This window comes from Corapipo altera, unplaced genomic scaffold, assembly GCF_003945725.1.
Source record: "Corapipo altera isolate COAL_440 unplaced genomic scaffold, ASM394572v1 62, whole genome shotgun sequence".
Taxonomy (NCBI): domain Eukaryota; kingdom Metazoa; phylum Chordata; class Aves; order Passeriformes; family Pipridae; genus Corapipo; species Corapipo altera.
Genome location: NW_020884894.1, coordinates 12,647,482 through 12,665,924, shown reverse-complemented (window position 1 = coordinate 12,665,924; position 18,443 = coordinate 12,647,482). Strand labels below are relative to the sequence as shown.

The 18,443-nt window shown below is 37.1% G+C and overlaps 1 protein-coding gene across 4 annotated transcripts in view; it reads left to right on the top strand.

The window, feature by feature from the left end:
- Positions 1 to 18,443, top strand: part of NFATC3 (nuclear factor of activated T cells 3) — a 63,900-nt gene that overhangs the window by 9,713 nt on the left and 35,744 nt on the right. For all 4 annotated transcript variants that reach the window (XM_027646703.1, XM_027646701.1, XM_027646700.1 and 1 more), the window contains exons 2-3: positions 6,112 to 7,243; positions 16,062 to 16,224. In XM_027646703.1, the coding sequence (XP_027502504.1) occupies positions 6,112 to 7,243; positions 16,062 to 16,224 (1,295 nt within the window). The remainder of the gene's footprint in view (positions 1 to 6,111; positions 7,244 to 16,061; positions 16,225 to 18,443) is intronic.

The following is an 18,443-nucleotide window of genomic DNA, read 5'->3' as shown; positions in this document are numbered from 1 at the left end:
GACACTGAATGATAAATGAGGCTTCATCAAACTGGAGGGCAACAGCTTCTGTTCTGTGTACAGGGGTATTCTGCAGTGAAGTAGTGTGTCTTCTTAAATGACAGCCACAGAGAAAAAAAGGAAGCAAAGGGGAGCCCAGAGAACTTGGAGACTTTTAAAGCAAAAAGTAGATTTTTTTTTTTAAACTTGTTATGAGTATTAATGAATAATCTGTAAATACTGAACCACAAGCTTTATAAGGTTATAATATAAAGACATGCCTCGTAATCAACCAGAAATAGTAGGAGAGCTGGAGAAGGCACAGGTATAAACACTGCCCAGCACTTCCAGGGGCTATTTTCTGTTTGTAACTGAACTTAGAATGGCTAATTCTTGTTGAACCTTACAGTTACAAGTTGAATTCTTCACCTGCTTTGTACATCACTTTTTATCAATGTATCCCAAAGCTGTTCTTTCCCTATTTGAAACTTAGTTCCATTGCTTCAGGGTGAAGCTGGATGTACACTAAGACAGTCATTCGAATTTAAATGCATACCAGGCTGTGGCCTAAGGGTTTAGTTGCATGTTATGTTTTTATTTGATGGTGAACACCTGCGGTTCCTGCCCTGGTTGCTCGGTTCTCCCCATGTCCCAAAGCCATTCTGTCAGTTGTGTATATACAGGTGTTTATGATAGTGCACTGTAAATCTGATTGCCGAACTCATATGTGTTAAAAGTACCTCACTGCTCATTTCCCCTCCCCCTTTGTGTGGGAGGATAGTTGCTGCTGAAGAAAACTTACCATGTAGTTACACCCTGAGAGCCAGTATGCCCTTATTTTAATCAGTGTCAGTTGTAAACATTTGATATGCTGTGTTATTCTCCTGCTTAAGCTGCTTAAGCTAGTGCAGCTTCTTTATTCTTCTGCATTTCTACCAAGGATAATGAGTTCTTATCCAGAGTGGAATTTGGAGAAAACTCCAAATTGATTCTACTTTTCTAGTATTCTTGCTTAACACAATAAAATGAGTGAAATTGTGACTGGCATGACAGAGCTGCCTCTGGCATACATGATTGACAGAAGTGACATTTATTTTTGTCCTTTTTCGAGTAATCTGATATGACCATGAAACAAAGCACAAAATCATTGAAGAGGAAGAACTGCTTCATAAAATGACAGTTGTTGTAAATCATCCCTTTCTGAAAGCTTTAACTTGCACTACTGTTTCATGTGTTACCAAATTTGGTCTAGAAGGATATGTTTCCCCCTGTTCCACCTTGCTCCCTTAATTGTTTTCACAATGTGTTCTTTTTCAGTACCATATTTGGCTTACTAATCAGCTATACTTCTTATAAACTAATACATTGCTGTGTTTTTTAGTGAATTTTTTGGGTTGTGTTCTTTTTAAATTGGTGTTTAAACCTGTAGGAAGTGTCTCTGGAGAACTTAAGCTTGTAATGGAAAACTGGAGTTAAATATCCAATTATAGAGCTTCGGTGTGGTAGTGTACCAACAAGAACTCTGATCAATTGTCTTTTTAAATGCACAAAAGGAAAACTATGATTATTGGGTATTTTGGGTTCTTTGCGAAGATTAACTCTTCTTTCATCCCAAGAAATATATAAACTGCTGCAAATCTGCAGAATAATGCAATAAAAAATGGAACTGCATATCCTTTTTGTGCCTACTTAGAGATATTTTTGTAACATTTTTTATAATACCATAGTGTTCAGAAAGAGATAGTGGTTACTGTCATGACAGAACTGGAAAACAGAATAGATGGTTATCCTTTCTGAAGTTTGGAAGGGAGACACACATGATGTCTGTGGCAATGCCCAGGTCTTTCCTCCTTCTATTTAAAGGATGTGATTACTGATCCTATTTTCACAGTAGTATTTTTATAAGACCTAGATCAAGTTGCACTTTCTTAATACCTTATTGCAACTCCCGTAGTCTGAACCTGTTTGTTTATGGGCTTACAAACTTAGAATAATAAAGTAGTTTGGATAATTTTGGCACAGGGCTTGTGTTCAGACATTTGATTGTAGTTGACCTTCCTTCTCTAGAGAAATCTGGTGACTGCACAGCTGCACATGTGCATGTGCCAGTACATCCTTGAGGAGTGAACAACTGGTGGGCAGGCATTACCAGTCCTGAATGTGCACTCTGATACAGCAAGTAGCGAGCAAAATGTGCTTTAGAAGCAGTTGTTCTGGATATTATTGAAGTACATTCCCCAGTTAGACAGCTTATGTTGAAGTGTAGTTAGCAGCTTAGTAAGGGATGAGCCAGCACTGCTTTAATACTGAAGAGGAGCTCCTGGAAACGGATCTGTTTCCAGACAGGAGCAAATGTACATTCAAAAGGAGAGACCTTCTGGTTCTCATTGACGTTGGATGGCACTGACACCTGATGTGAGATTGCAGTGAAAGTCTGCAACTTTATATAGCTTATACACTGTGTGAATATAAAGCATCTGCTGCTTTCCGTGATCCCTCAGTAGTGAACCTGATCTCAGCAGGGTGGGGAAGAAGGCTTCCCTAAACTTCTAAAGACTCCATGGCTTCTCTGTGCATGGTAGTATTAGAAGTCTTAGTAAGTAAAAACCAAGTTGAGTTTCTTTCTGTGCCATTGATCCAGAAGATCTTATTTGATCATAAAACATAATTTGTTTGACGTGGTTTGTTCTTAGCAAACAGTGACTCGTTTAATTTCTCTGTCTCCTTTCAAATGTTTACTGGAACAAATAAACTATTAATACTACTTCTAAAACTGAAGTTAAACTTATTGGGCCATAATTCTTCAGTATTTTTTAACCTTTTAGTCCAGTTTTCTTTACTCTGTATTGCTGTTACCTTTGTTAGCAATTTACTCAGTTGACTTTACCAAAGGAAAAGCTTTTAACACACCTGCCTTTTTAGGGTTGTGGGCTTTTGATGTGAATGGCACTGCTTCTCTTGGTCTTTTGTATTTTGCCAGGTCTGCCATGTCTAGCATCTTGCCCCCATGTGCTTGTTGTAGTTTTACACTCTACCTTGGTAATCTGACCTACTTTCTGTGTTTTGAGTGCTTTCTTACATTTTATGCACAGTGAAGGCCTCACTACTTGACCAACTTCTTTACTGTCTTTCCTTCCCCAGTAGGATTGTTTGGATGTAATAGCTTTCCTATTAGGTAACCAGATTTCCATAATTCCATTTTTCCCCTTGGGCTTCTCCATAACTCATTTTTGCCTTGCACTTGCCTACTGTGAGACTTCCCTTTGTTTGTTTGCCTTCTGCTTCTTGAAGGCCTGTGTTGGATTTGTTTTGAGCTATTCTTGCTCCTTTCCCTCTTAAGGTTTATTACCTGAGTTTTTTTCATTCTTTCTTTTTCCTCTCATTTCTTTCACCCGAGTTGTATTTGTGTTTGTATGTTTACTAGTCCCTTAAGATAGGTTAGAGGGATCTTCGAGATTGGATTCTCTCTACAGTCTTTAATAGGACAAAAATAATTATTGGTAAATAATCTAGTAGAATTATTGACATGATTTGTAAAGGTCTTAGTGTTGTCCTTTTGTGTGAGCAGCTAGCAGGTTATTTTAACACATGAACTGTAAGGGGGAGTATTTGTGTGTACAGGCTGAAAGAAATCTACCTGTTTATCCACTGTGTCTGAAAATGATTTGGCTGATTTAGACTTCCAGCTATCTTGTGTCCACAGTCTTAAGCATGCTTTGGTGTTCATTAGATTTCTGGCTTCCTGGTTTTTTGAGTGTGTCCTGGGGAGGGGTAATGAGAGAGCACAGTGCCAAACTGCTTAGAAGTTGTTTGTCAGGAAAGGGACTGAAGAAGCCTGAGTCAGAAGTACTCTCCTGCCTGCTCCATCTCTTCCCCAGTTCTTCCCAGCTGGTGTTGATAATTCTGTGCTGGTCAGATCTCTTCACCTCAAATCCATGAAACTTAAATTTTGAATGTACATCTGCTTTTTGTAAATCCCAGTGACACTGAAAGTGGAGGAAGTGTCTTAAATATTTTAAGATTTCTGGATTATTGGTGCAAGAGAAATATGGCTCTTTGCACTGGTGAGAGATTTAGTGCAAACCCATGTGCTGCTACTGTTCATAAAACTTAATGACAGTATATGCTTACACACAGGGCTTGAAGACTACCAACTGCTTTCCTTAAACATTTTTATTATTATTTCAAAAATTCTGTACCTGTAACTATTTTATTTTAAGTTTTGAGAAGCTGGATAATAGCTCTTATTAGGATTACCTTTTTCTTCCCTTGATCTATGCTTTTAGTGTTAATACTGAGTTAGGAACAATGACATCTTGCACACTAATATACCAATAGATGTGGAAAACCCGTAACCAATTACTGTCTGCATTTCATGTTTTGTGATAGGAAACAGCAAGAAAAAAAAAAAAGACACACCAATTAAAGTTTTAAAAAATGTTTCTTACCCTAGTGAAAGGATAGGGAAATGCAGTTTTGATAGTGCTCAGTGTAGCGAGCTTGTGTTAATTGTGTGATACATAAAGTAGACCTTCCTGAGAATCCTGATCCTTTTAGTGTGTGCATATTTAAAAATTAATCTATACTGATTTTTTGTGCTCTTAACACATAATAGTAGTTAATTATATAATTATATAATATGGATAATTGTCATACATTACTGTAATATATATAAAATCACACGGTGCTTATGAAATTACTCTGTGCTCCTCTTAAATGCAGTTTGTGCCTCCTATAATACATTTCTTGCAGAGTTGCTCCCTGCCCATGAACGTTCTGAGGAAGGTGGTCTGTTCCTTGGTAACAATCTGCTTTGTCTCCATTTGAAAATGCTACCTTGTCTCTGAGGAGCTGTAGTTTTGTTTTGATTTTAGTTAATTTTAAGCTGATTCCTATTAGTAAAACTGATAATAGAATTACTTCATTAACAAACTAATTTTTTCATAATGGAAAGGCCTAAAATGTATAGCTTCCTGTCTGGACATTTTATCTGACAGTGAGAGAGACTAGATTTTTTTTTTTTAAAACAAGTATTAATATTTTGCTGATACTCAGGATAAAAATAATTTTAAAAAGAGCTAATACCTAGAAATGCAATTAATGTCATCCAGCCTGGATTTATGGAAAATTATAGTGAAGGCTCTGTTTTACAAGTGGAAGGAAACGAGTGGAATCATAAAGGTTAGAAAATAAGAAAAGGAGTTGTGATTTTTCTATTTTTGTTTCAGACAAATGTCTCATTGACAATTCAATGTTGAGAAGTGGGGCAAGAAAATCTACTTCAGCTCTGTAAGACAAAGCTTCTGATTCTGTTAACGAGGCTTGCTCTCCCTCTCAATTTCTTGTTTTTCTTTCTAATATTTCCTATGTTTTGGATAAGTTAGTGAGATCTGAGAATATTTTGTTTTGCCTTATTTTGCTGAACAACTTGTGCTCAAACTTCATGAGACTGCAATTGAAAAATGTCATTTTGTGGGATGAGCACTTAAGAGTTTTCTAAGCAACAAAAAAAGATCTTTGGAATATGATTCTTTATAATACCTTTAATAATATTCTTTGTTGGGCCTCTTGTGATTGAATGTTTTTAGTGATTCATAAGCTTCATTCGAGTTTGAGTCAGTGTAAGATGCTTTCTATTGTTAAAGTACATAAATATTATGTATGTGATATTACAGTGCTTGTAAGTATTGACTAGACTTGCAAAAAGTACCATAGTCCTGTTTGTGTCAAAAATATGATTTTTTGAAATCATTTATGATGAAAAATGTTACATTATAAGTGGAATACAGTTGTGAAAGATAAAGTTTGAATTGAATCTTTAAGTTTAGATCCTTTCAAGATTTAAACCCATTTTTCTGTTTGTATTATAATTTCAACCACTAAAGATGTGTATAAGCTGTGGAATCTTGTTGAAAACAGGATTTATGATAGAAAACCATGCTGTAAATATGACCGGGGAAAATGTAAAATTAAGAGTTAGCTTTATTTTTTGTAGTTAGTATAATGGAAATGTCCATGGTGTTGATAACAGTCCATATCTGGGAAACAAAGGATTTTGTTAATGGCATTTTTCCAAGTATTGCATTCTGACTCTGTTCCTTTTTTTCCTTTATGTTTTAATTTTGTTTTCAGATCTTGAGGCAGACGACTGTGCGTCCATATACATCTTTAATGTAGACCAACCATCGTCCTCTGTGAATCAGCCCATTTGTATTCCTCGCCACGGACTGCAATCTCACTCCTCTCCCCTGACACCTCCTACAAGACTTCAGAGCCATAAGAACTATGAAGGCACGTGTGAGGTACCAGAGTCCAAATACAGTCCACTAGGTGGACCCAAACCCTTCGAGTGCCCCAGTATTCAAATTACATCGATCTCACCCAACTGTCATCAGGGGATCGAAGCCAGTGAAGATGAACTACACACAAATGGCACAGAAAATGACTATATGGAAAGGCCTTCACGGGACCATCTCTATCTTCCTCTTGAGCCATCATACAGGGAATCATCCCTTAGTCCAAGCCCTGCCAGCAGCATTTCATCCAGAAGTTGGTTTTCAGACGCTTCCTCTTGTGAATCCATTTCCCATGTTTATGATGATGTAGACTCAGAGCTAAATGAAGCAGCTGCTCGATTTACCCTTGGCTCTCCTTTGGCATCACCTGGTGGTTCTCCGAGAGGTCCCAGCGATGAATCATGGCAGCAACCTTATGGATTTGGGCACTCCTTGTCACCTAGACAGTCTCCCTGTCATTCTCCTAGAACTAGTATTACAGATGAAAATTGGTTAAGCCCTAGACCAACATCAAGGCCTTCATCAAGACCTACATCCCCTTGTGGGAAACGACGACACTCCAGTGCTGAGATTTGCTATGCTGGTTCTCTCTCTCCTCACCATTCTCCAACTCCATCACCTGGCCATTCTCCCAGAGGAAGCGTAACAGAAGACACGTGGCTAAACACTTCCATCCATAATGTACAAGGCCTTAATTCTGGCCTTTCACCATTTCAGTGTTGTACAGAGACTGATATTCCTCTAAAAACAAGAAAGACCTCAGAGGATCAGACCGCCACTTTATCTGGAAAGGTCGATATCTGTCCTGAAGAGCAGGGTAACTTGTCATCATCCCTCGAAACTGCAGTAGATGATTGCTCTGGATCTCAGCACACCTTGAAAAAAGACTTGCCCGGAGACCAATTTCTTTCTGTTCCTTCACACTTTACTTGGAACAAACCGAAGCCTGGTCATACTCCTATATTTCGGTAAGTGATTACAAAGTCTTTCCCTCCTGTTTTTTCCCCTCCAATACATCTCAAGTAGGCATTGTCCTTATATTTCAGTGATGCATTAAGACTTTACTTAAAGAAAACTTGTTGTAGGCAGGCAGATGTTATAATTAGGAAAAAATAAGTTGAGATACCAAATGCCCATCTTTTTCTTCTTTTAAAAGTACAGTAGATGCGTTGTAACATAGGATTAGTTTGTTTGTGTACTTGCACAGAGCCCAGCTGAATTAAATGTCTGCAGATTTTGTGCACGCTTTGCAGTTCCATCTATTCTGAGCAGTTGACATTTTAATATAGCCAGAGAAACCTGACTTACCTGATTTCATAGAACTGTGAGACCACAAAAGAGGTGAGGAGATTATTTGATTTTGTTTCTGCTTGCTTCTTTGGGCTCATATAATTCTAGAAATAGAATAAAGAAAAAAAATTGTATGCCATACTGAAAATCATCCAGAAAGAATGGTTGTCTGGGCTGTCATTCCAAGGTATTTCCAACATCCACCATAGAATTAAATAGTTCTTTTCCTTTTGTAGTTCTGTCATGTGCTAGCAGGATGATCTGTGGAGGCTCAGAAGAGAGACCTGGTTTGATCGGGGTAATCAGAACTTCCCATTCCATTACTTTTTAGATGGACCAGTTCTATGATCTTTCCTATCTTACAGCTTTTGGAGTCACTTTGCCAGTGCAGTAGGTAGAGTAAAAACAAGAGCTCCTTAAGCAGCATTGCTGCTGGGTGAACAGATACTGTAATTACTCGTCACAGGATATCCATTTGATTTGTGAACCTTTTCCTTGTACTACTAGGTTTTAAAAATAAGGGGTAGGAAGGTACTGGGAAGGAGAAGCCACTAGATTAATACCTGTAAAACACAATTATCCATATAAAAAGCCATATTATAGATTTATATGTCGGTGCTTCCGTTCTATTCTGTATTGATTTTAAAATACCTTTGGTTAAAATAGTATAAGTCTGTCCATGGGCAGTGCTTAAGAGTTGCTCTTCAACGGTGTAGTAAATGAAGCAATTCCTCTTTTTTGGGGAGGTTGAGGGGTGGATAGGTTAGGATTCTTCACATGTATGCTCTATTTTGAAAAAGGCAAAGCTTAAATCTTGGTAGTTAATGATAAAATGTGGTGTTCTTATAATTGCAAAATTTTGTATAAATTCCTTAGAAGTTTTTGACTAACTTGTCTTGTTAATAGCTAAATATATTTAAACACTGCTTATTCAGCCATTTTGTCATTTTTTACCTAATGGTATAACCACAGATTTTAATTTCTCTCCTCAGAATTGTATTGATTTTAGTAGGTGGAAGGCTTTTTTTTTTTTTCCCCCTCTTTTAATGTCCTTCTACGTAACTGTTTATGGATGTGAAATTTAACAGTAAAGCTGCTGGCTGGAAAAATCTCTTTTACCATATCTGAAACTGTTGTTTTGACAGATACATTAACTGTCTTGAAATTTTTAGGGGTTTTAAGAATATCTGTTAATAATAGGTGTTCTAATCTGTTACCAGAATCTTTTCTTCAAACTAAACCAGTAACAACTGTTTTTCCTTATCGTGTATTTTGGAATTGTATTATATTTCTGTAGGATGCTAAGCAGTCCTAACTTGACATGTTTGTTAGCTTGCAGGCTGACACAGTTCATAAAGGGTGAGCATCACTGCAACGCTAAAGGTCATGAACATATAGGCCTGTGGAAAGATGGGATGTGGATCTACGGTTCTTTTGTGGGATGACCAAAGTAGTTTGAAAAATAGATAATTCAGTTAAACCTGTTTCTTGTCATAGGGAGAACTGAGTAGAACTGAATAAAAAAGCAATTTCAGTGTTTTCATTAAAAAGTAAAAATATTTTTTAAATGTCAAAATTTATTTAGAAGCTGGTACTGAAGAATTTCTGTAAATATAAAATGGGGAAACAGGCAGAAGAAAAGGAAGAGTACACCTATACACAAGTAAACTAAATAAATCTATTAAGCTGTATACATTTGGTGCCAAAATGTCATCTGACTATTGAATTAGTGGAAATGGTTGCACTGGCAGCTGTATCCTCAGCAAAATGTTGAATTACTCAGCAGTTGTAGCTTGTTCCACAGGTGCTATGACAATGTGCATCTTCAGTATGTTAAACATTCCATTCTGTCATATAATATTTTGTAATTTTGATTCTTATAATGCAGGGTAGCTAAGCTGACCCTTATGTTTTACGAATAGAAATGAAATGCAAGATAGTGACCAAAAGTGAGCATCCTAGTTGTCATAAAGAATTATACAATTGATATTTATATATTTATTTCCCAACAGTCAATAAAGATGCTGATTTTATTATTTTCTTGCACATTTGCTGTTAGAGCTTGAGTTGTAAGATTTCCAGAAAGTGCAAAAAAAAAATAAAAGTAGAAAGTCTGTTTTACAGTACTTTTCTTACTTGAACAAGGGGAATAAAAAGAGTCTAGGAGTGACCTAGAAATCTCTACTGTGCAAGTAATATAACAACTTTGGTCAGAACTTGTCACTAAAAGTACAGTTCACAAGAGATCAGCAGCATTGTTGGTGCTAATGGTGGTTATGGTGTTCTGGAGTTAAGGACCATCACAGATATGGCCAGCACTGGTGTAGGTAACATGGAGGTTTTTTTAGAAGAGTGGTCACTGATGATGCAATTGAAAATCGTGGGAGTTCTGTTATTTTTGCTTATACATTTATTTTTTTGTTATCTTTTGCTTTAAACTTATGATTTTAATATGAATAACTAGTGGAACAGTCAGTGTTAGGTTCTGTAAAGTGGGTCTTGAGAATCTAATTTGTGTCTCAAGCAAATAGGCACTTCATAGGGTAGTAAACTTAATGAGTCATTAATTTCTTTCTTTTTTCTTTTTTAACCCTACAGTATTTGATGGAAATAAATGGAAATAAATGGTGCTTTTGTGTCTGGAAGATAACCAGGCAAGATTCATTAATGGTCAAAAATCTTAAAATTAAACCTAGTTTCTTTTACTTCCTTCATGGAATTCTTAGAGACTTTTACATTGATTACATTGATTTAAAAACTGCTGGGTAAATTGGCGTGTGTCTTCAGACTGCTTTGTCATTAATTTAATTTGTAACACTGAGAAGTGACGGGGCATCAGGTAGTTTCTTTGTTCTAGTGGTGATGAACAAACAGGCTTTGACAGATGTATTTTACAGCTCAGGAATCTTTGTAGTGATGGATGTATAATGGCAACTTGAGTATTTTACTGCTGGAAACTAGGATTGCTGGCAATGTCACTTATTCTCTCAGAAAAAAAAAATTAGTTTAAATATAGCGGTGGAATACTCAGAAAAGTTGCTTCTCTTGTCTGAATCCTTGTCTTGGAAGTCTAGAGAGTAGAGAGGAACAGTATTATGTAATATTTTTACCATAATTATTGGGACTTTGGTCTTAATTTTAAGAAGGAAAAATCTTTCAACGTGAGTGGACTAGAGGCAAAGTTAGACTGCTAAGTATTTATCACCTTATTTTGATAAATAGAAATAACACCAGCTATGCTATGTTAGCAAAACTTTGAAGTGAAAATATTTGCAAATCGCTGACTTTGAAGATAAGGACCCACTTAAGTGAGACAAGCAAGAGAACTTTGAACCTCTTAGATTTTTAATAAGCAAGGCTATTGCTGTAATGTTTACACACCATTAATGATCCAGAGAAATTCAGGTAGTGTTTAATATGGGGCCTTTTGTGCTGTACATGTTATCCAGCTCTCCACTTTGTTCTGAAATGATAGAATATAAATTCTTACTTGGCAATATACTATATCAGTACTCTGAAAGCATCATTAACTGTGGGTCTGCTAGTAATAGAACAGTGGTATTTTGAATGTAAACAGTATTAATAAAGTCTATTGATAAGCCACTGTGGCATCTGGAATGGCCCCAAAAATCTTGACTTTAGAAGTCTTCCACCAGGAGGACTTTGTTCTAGACAGGGAAGAGCAACCACAGCAGTAGTTTGGCTCTACAAGCATTCTTGAAAATCTTAGTTATTATTTGAGATTCTCAGGGGTTCGCTGTGTTGCAACACTGACTTGTCACAGGATACTCAGTGGGTTCATCTCTGCAAAAACTGGGGTGAGATGTGGAATATCCCCACTGTATAGTCAGTGAGCTTTTTCCCTTATTATGTGTCGAGAGGACCTGTAAGTGGAATATATTCATTTTTCTGCAACTAAGAATTAATAAAAGAATCACTCTAGGAGATCTGGGAATTTCAACCAACAAAGGAAACAAGAACTTTCACAAGTATCTGGAAATACTAGTGTGTATCTCTCAAAGTTTATTACCAGAATTAGTGATTACAAAGAGGGAGGAACATTTTCATACAGAGTGGCTAAAATGAGTTTTTATATCAGGTCCACTTGTGTTCAAAAGCTTTCTAAGCAAGGAGTCCAGGAGAGCATTACACTGAAGGTGAGCTGATGGCCGATGTGCTTCAGCTGAGGGACCAGCACTGGCAGTTTGTCTGCACGGAGCCCCAGCTGTTTGTGCAGTGCATTATCCAGGGACAGTGCAACAGGTGGAAGGTAACAGTGTTAAGTTTTTAACTGCCTTATTTTTAATGACTCTCATAGGCTTTGTTCTTCCTTCTGTCCCACGTATACTGCTATAGGATCACAGCTAAGTGCAAATGGGCAGCCTTGTTTCTGGCCTAAGTTTCTTCCTGTGTGAGAGTGGCATAGTCAGACCAAGAGCTGGGCCCTGACTTCTGCAATCTGAATACTGAAGTCCTTATGGACACACTTGACTGTTTTTGTACTCAACATCATTGTTTCCTGTCAATTTTGTGTAGCCTTAATCAGTTCTGTTTTGGAGATAATGGTTGCAGAGGAAGAATCTGTTAAATTAATATTGATAAAACTATCACTAAAGTGATAACTTTAAATGTTGAGAATGCTACTGAAGGGTTCCTTCTTTACCTCTTAGTTCCCTTTAATAGGTGCTATTCTCTGGAGCCTTTAGTCTTGGTATGATGTGAGTATGAGCTTTTGGAAGCTTGCATGAATCAGATTATAAAACTCCCCTGGTATTATTGGAAGAATATTTGTAGGTTTACAGATTGGTGCTGTTTCAACAGCATGTGAAGATTTGATTTATTGAAAGTATTAGAATATCTGTCACTTGTTTTTTCCATTTCCTGACATGTGATTTGGTGATTTACTAGTAGGTTACTGCATTGTTAATAAGATTTTTACTCACTTAAAGACAAAAAATTTAGAGAAACTTCTGTAAAAGACTGTCACAAGCTGTTGTAACAGTAATATGGCACTGAACCGGGTAGAACTTAGTAATGAAACATGTGGGAATATCCACAAATGTGTTCCTCCCCCATCAAGACTGAAAAGTGAAGGGTTTAAGGAACAAAGGTTCTTTATTTTTTTAATCTTTTGTTCTAAAATAACTTTGAAAAAAAACTCACGGTGAGCGGCTAATGCAAATGCTGTCATGCTATACGCTGTCCTGTCAGGACACGGGAATCTTTGTAACACTAAATTCTTGCTTACTTGTGAAGCAGCTGAGCTGCTTATTCTTAAACATGTTCCAGGTATGTTAAGTGTAATGCACCACTGGATTTTGAATTTACGCAAGTTCTGCACTACCAGAAATCACTGACGTTCAGTGCACAGTTTACAACTGAGAACTGTGGTGAGTTAAGTAGGAGTTTTACTGCTGCTCCTCAGCTAATAGTGTACACTGAGTAATATTTTCTTGAGAACGCGTCCTTAAATGCAGTAAAGCTACACCTTCTGACTTACTTTCCCATGTTCAGTATCTGGTACAAAAATAGCTTTGCTTCATATCAAAAAGTGTTCAGAACACATGCAAACATGTTACCCCTTGCCCCCCAAATGCTGACATGGTTTTTCTGATTTGATATGGAATTCTGCATAGAATAAAAAAAACCACTAAGAGTTTATAGGTTGTATTCTCCTGGAGTTTCTATTTAGTGTCCAAGCTTGTGGGTTCGTGTGACTTTAAGAAGGTGACAGTGCTGACTAGGAAGTTCCCACTCTGCCTCCCTCCCCCTGGTTCTGTTTGAAGAAGGTCTACAAATAACTGGGACTTTGGTAAATTAATAGGATTAAAAAATTTACCTTTCAAAATGAACTAAAGTTAGATCACTGATTCAATTCAATGTGTATCTATATGGTATTTGTCTCGAAAAATTGTAAGGGTGATAAGGAAGCAGAAATACATAAACCCGATATTCCTACAGGGCAGAAAGGTACTTAACAGAGTACTCTAAAACTTTAAGAATCCACTGCTGTTGAGAAGTTGAGGGTGATAGAGACAGCAAGAGAAATACTCAGGGAAACAACAGTTTGGGTATTCAACACCAAACTCAAAAGGGAAGCAGCTGTAACTCTCTAACCAACTATATCTAGAAGACATCTGTTTGATGCAGTACATCAAAGAGATGTACTCAGATGTACACAGAGATGTACACAGCTCAAAGGCTGTGCCATTTATTGGAGATCTGTGTTTTGAAAACTCTGCAATTTTTTGATGTTTTAGGCATCTGCACATGCATAGTGCACTCGCTTACTCTCTCGTACTGTTATTTTCTATTTGTTTTCAAAGAATGACAAAATCTTGAGACTTGATTATTTTCCCGTCTCCATATTTGTTCTAGTATGCCAAATGTTTTTTCAGGAGATAATGTTAGTCTGATACAGCTTGTGCCATATTTTTATTAGTTAATTGTAGGAGGAGTAAATCTCTCTGAGAGACTGTATGGAGGGTGGTCACAAGCAACAAATACTTTTTTCTTGACCGAGTTTATCATTCAACTTTCAGTAAAAGCTCCCATTAATTGGTATATAGCTTATGGTGCATTAACCAAGTTCTTTCAGGTACCATATCTGTTCACAGTGTATACCAACTATTTTGACATAGAATATTTGGTTATATGGGGGATTAAAAGGTTTCCAGAAATACTAAATGAAAATAGTGTGCTATGTTTCTTCTTGAATTCCTTTTAGTATCTTCTAATCCTGACGTTTTCTTTCCTTTTCAGACTGAAGACTTGAGTCCTTCTCATTCAGTAGCTATAAAAGTGAATGATAAGGTCTAGTTGATAGCCAGTAGTAGCATTTAGGTAGTACATCCTGGCCTGTGGTAAGTATCTGGAAGGACTGGGCCTGTACTGCATTCCCAACAGTTTCCTCTTTTATTGCTGACGTCACCAGTCCTCTCCTACCCAGTAAATACTATTGCTGTGGGAGGACCAATCATCAGATCTCCTTAGGGGGAGGAAGAAGCCTCTTCGCTGTACACTGAATGCTGGTGGAGATTATTTCTCACATTTCTGCCTTTCAGTAAGAAGAAAGGGAAATATTCTTCTTCCCATTGCTCTCAAAGGAGTGAAGATTTATGTTGTAATGCCAACTCTGTCTGTGTGCACAGTGCAGGTATCCATGAAAGAGCAGGTCAGTAGGCTTGGAGGTCATTCTCCTGCAGGAGGAGGCAAGCAAGCGGGGCTGGTTCTTCTCCCTCTTTTCCATTCCTAGTGACAGACATTTCTGCAGTAAAAGTATGGTGGTGCAGGCTGAGCCCTAGTCCCTCCAGATACTTGCTAAAGACAGATTCCTTGGTTTTTTTTGTTCAGTCCAAACATTTATCTTCTTTCTCACCTGTGGATATGATTTTATACATCTTAGCTAAATTCTCCAGAAGGTATCCTTTACCTTTTATAGGCCTGTGACTATCTACGTTTGTGGAAATTTGCATGGATGGAGGGGAGGTTGCCTGACTTCCTGTAAAGTGGAAAGAGATGGATTTGAGCTTTCCCAGATGACAATACAAACCAATATTTGTCCGTTACTTTAAAACCTAATTTGCTTTTCCTGTTGGTCAGAGTAGGGTAGAACAAAACTACGTGAATAGAAGCTTATTTTTATTGTAAATATTCTTGTTTGGTAAACAATGCTATAAATGTTCACTTTTAAATGTTCATAATTTAATTTACTCCACTAGGTAATTACTGACTTGAATCTGATTGTTGATCTTTTTAGAATCTTAAGTCTATAAATCTGTGCAGGTAAAAGGGTAGGTATGAAAACTTTGGTTTGAAGTTTTTCCATATTACTTCTAACAACTGCATTTTGTTTTTCCCTAGTGTGACTTTGCTAATATGTAAAAGGGTATATCTGTGGATAAGCTGAACATGTACTTTAGGTCTCTTCGTTGCCTGTTGCAGTAAGTCTTTATGCTTAGGTAGAACAACAAGCTTTTTAAAACTTCAGATGATCATATAGTGTTCATTTTAATGATAGTTAACAAAGTGCAGCGCTTGCCAAAGTTAGAAAAACAAAAACAACAAATTGAAAGGTAATAATGCAGAGAGTTAAAACTTAATGACAGGCAGAGACTGAATTTATACTGTTCTCTCTAAACCACATTTGAACTTACTTCCTGATATACTTGAGGATAAAAAGTTAATATAAAGGCATTGTAGAGTAGCACTGGTAGCGTGAGGCTCGAGGTCATACAGTACTTTTCTTTTAATTAGGTGTTGGAAACAAGAAATTCCATTCTAACAACCCCAAAATAAATTGGGATTAATTGAAGATTTTAATGTACCAGCAACATTTTGGAATTTTCACGTAAGATTTTTAAGCTAGTAGGTATTCTTCTTTGGTTATCATTTGCTAGGAAAGTGATATCATTGTGTTTTACAGTGAAGGCTTTGTTTGTACTGTGGCCAGATGGCACAGTTCTTGTAATCATAGTGTGCTCATCTTGATTGCAGCACATCTTCATTGCCACCTCTTGACTGGCCTTTACCAAGTCATTATGGGCAGTGTGAACTGAAAATAGAAGTCCAGCCTAAAACTCATCACAGAGCTCACTATGAAACAGAAGGAAGCCGAGGAGCAGTAAAAGCATCTACTGGAGGACACCCTGTAGTGAAGGTAGGAAGTCTGGCTTTCTTGGATAGAAGGTAATTTTTTGACTACAGTTATTGGTATTTACAATGCTGTGAATTGTTCCCTTGTGTGAAGCTTACAGTCTTTCCTGGGTAAGATTTTCTCCCTTAAATGGAACTAGTTCAATACAAAAGTTAGTTTTGGTTGCTAAAAAATTTAAAGTTTGCTACAATTACAGTGCATGTCACAGTTTTATGCTGTATGAAGTTTTATGCCTGTGAATGGGTTCACAGTGCAATAGTGTATTATTATTATTATTAAACACAAGCTTTAAGGAGGAAGGACTGTGCATGGGGACAGGTAAGAGAAGTCACCGTAATTAGTTGAAACTCTACTGAAATGTGGTAAAGCTTCATTTGAATCAGAAGTCTTCCTTTTGGTGTTGAAACAGCTTCTGAATACTATAAATGCCTCTTGTTCTTTTATTAGATTATTTCTGTGAAATGGTACCCATAAATTCCTTTAACTTTCTCTTAAATGTTTGTAGTAAATTAAACTTGACTATTCTATTTCTTCAGCATAAAGCAAAGATTCTTACTAAAAGTTTAATGTTTGCTATCTCCATGAAAAGTAAGACATCACCTAGTTCCACTGGATTTGGACTACTTATCTGCAAGGGCAAGTAAAACTTGTTTCTTGCCTTTCTTTTTTTGACATGGTTTCTGTTGTCTTAACAGAATCATGGGAGATTTATTGTCTCTTAGAACAGTTTTGATCAACTTGAAGAAAATGCAGTAGTGCAGGCAGCAGTCCTCATCGCCACACAGAGCGTGGTGGTACACTGACTGTTTCCATAAGTGGTAGTTGCCCTTAACAGCTGCTTTAGCTGGGTTTTAGAGGTAATGCTATATGTTCCAAATGCTACTGGCATCTAAAGTGTATTATTTAAATAGTTTGCAAACACTGTCCAATTATTGTTGAGCTCAGAATTAGATGTAAGATCTTGGCAAACTAGGCTTGGCTTTCATAAGAAAACTTTGGCATCATATTCTCTTTGAAGAGAAAGGTGTGTGGGTTTGGTGTTGTTGGAATAACTGTGTGCACAAGCTGTGATGTGCTCCTCTCTGAGCGTTCTGGTCTGTACACAAATATCTTGCTTTGTGCTGGGAAGACTTCTGGATTGGTTAGGGGTAGTCACTGATGTCTCCTTTAATACCCACAGTGTCAGCTGGCTCATGCAGCTTGGAAGGGAACCCATCCTCATACACTGAACATGAGGAAGACGAGGAACTGTGGGACTTCTTAGGATGCCACTTCTTATGTTTGCCACATCCTTGGGTGAAAGCAATGTCTCTCTGCTTATTCACCTCAATCTTGCTTAATGGTCTTTATCTTAACAGTTACAGAATCTTTATAAAACAATAAGAAAAAAATCTGATTACATGAAGCTTTACAGCAGGGTTTGTCTTTTCCTCCAAATCCAGGATATTTCCTGTTCTTTTCCAGTAAAATGATGGTCAGAGCTTCAGTCCTAAATCTTTTGCTATAGCAGCCTGTACATTAAAAATGTATTTGAAATAGTTAGCCTCTTCCAGTAGTTGGGAGTAACTCATTACTATTGGAGACCAGATGCAAAGTGCTAGTAGGATTGGCATAATCTGTCCCCATCCTTTCTCCTACTCATATGACAGATCTGTAGCCTATGTGACTTACACTAATGATTTTAAAAGCTATGTATTTGCATTGAAATTGTGAAATACCTCACTGTACAAGAATGCTATCTTAAAACCGAGGATAGAATTTAAGTGTCTGACAGTCTCATGTGTTGTACTAGGCCTCTCTAAATTAAATGAGTACAAATGCAAATCAGTATTCTACTTTGCAATTTGGTCTCTTCCAACTGGATTGGGAATTAATTGTTGTGTTTGATGGGAGAGAGGAAGTTGTTATGAAACAAAGCATTGATTCGTATTAACTTTTTACTCACTGCTGGGAAAAAAAGTATGCAAAGGGCCAAATTTGGTAAAGGTAAATACTAAATATCTGTAAGCAGACGTTAAATACAAATTGAAATATTTTCCAGTACTTCTAGAAGGTTATTATACAAATCCAGTTCACGATATGCATTACTGCTTGTTTCTGGCTTTTTTCGGTGCTCTTAGCTTTAGACCAGTCACTTTCATGTATGTGGTCACTGCAGTAAAGCACTCAGCATTTTCCTGTGTAAAATAACTGTGTGTTAACCAGTGTCAGAGATGAGAAAG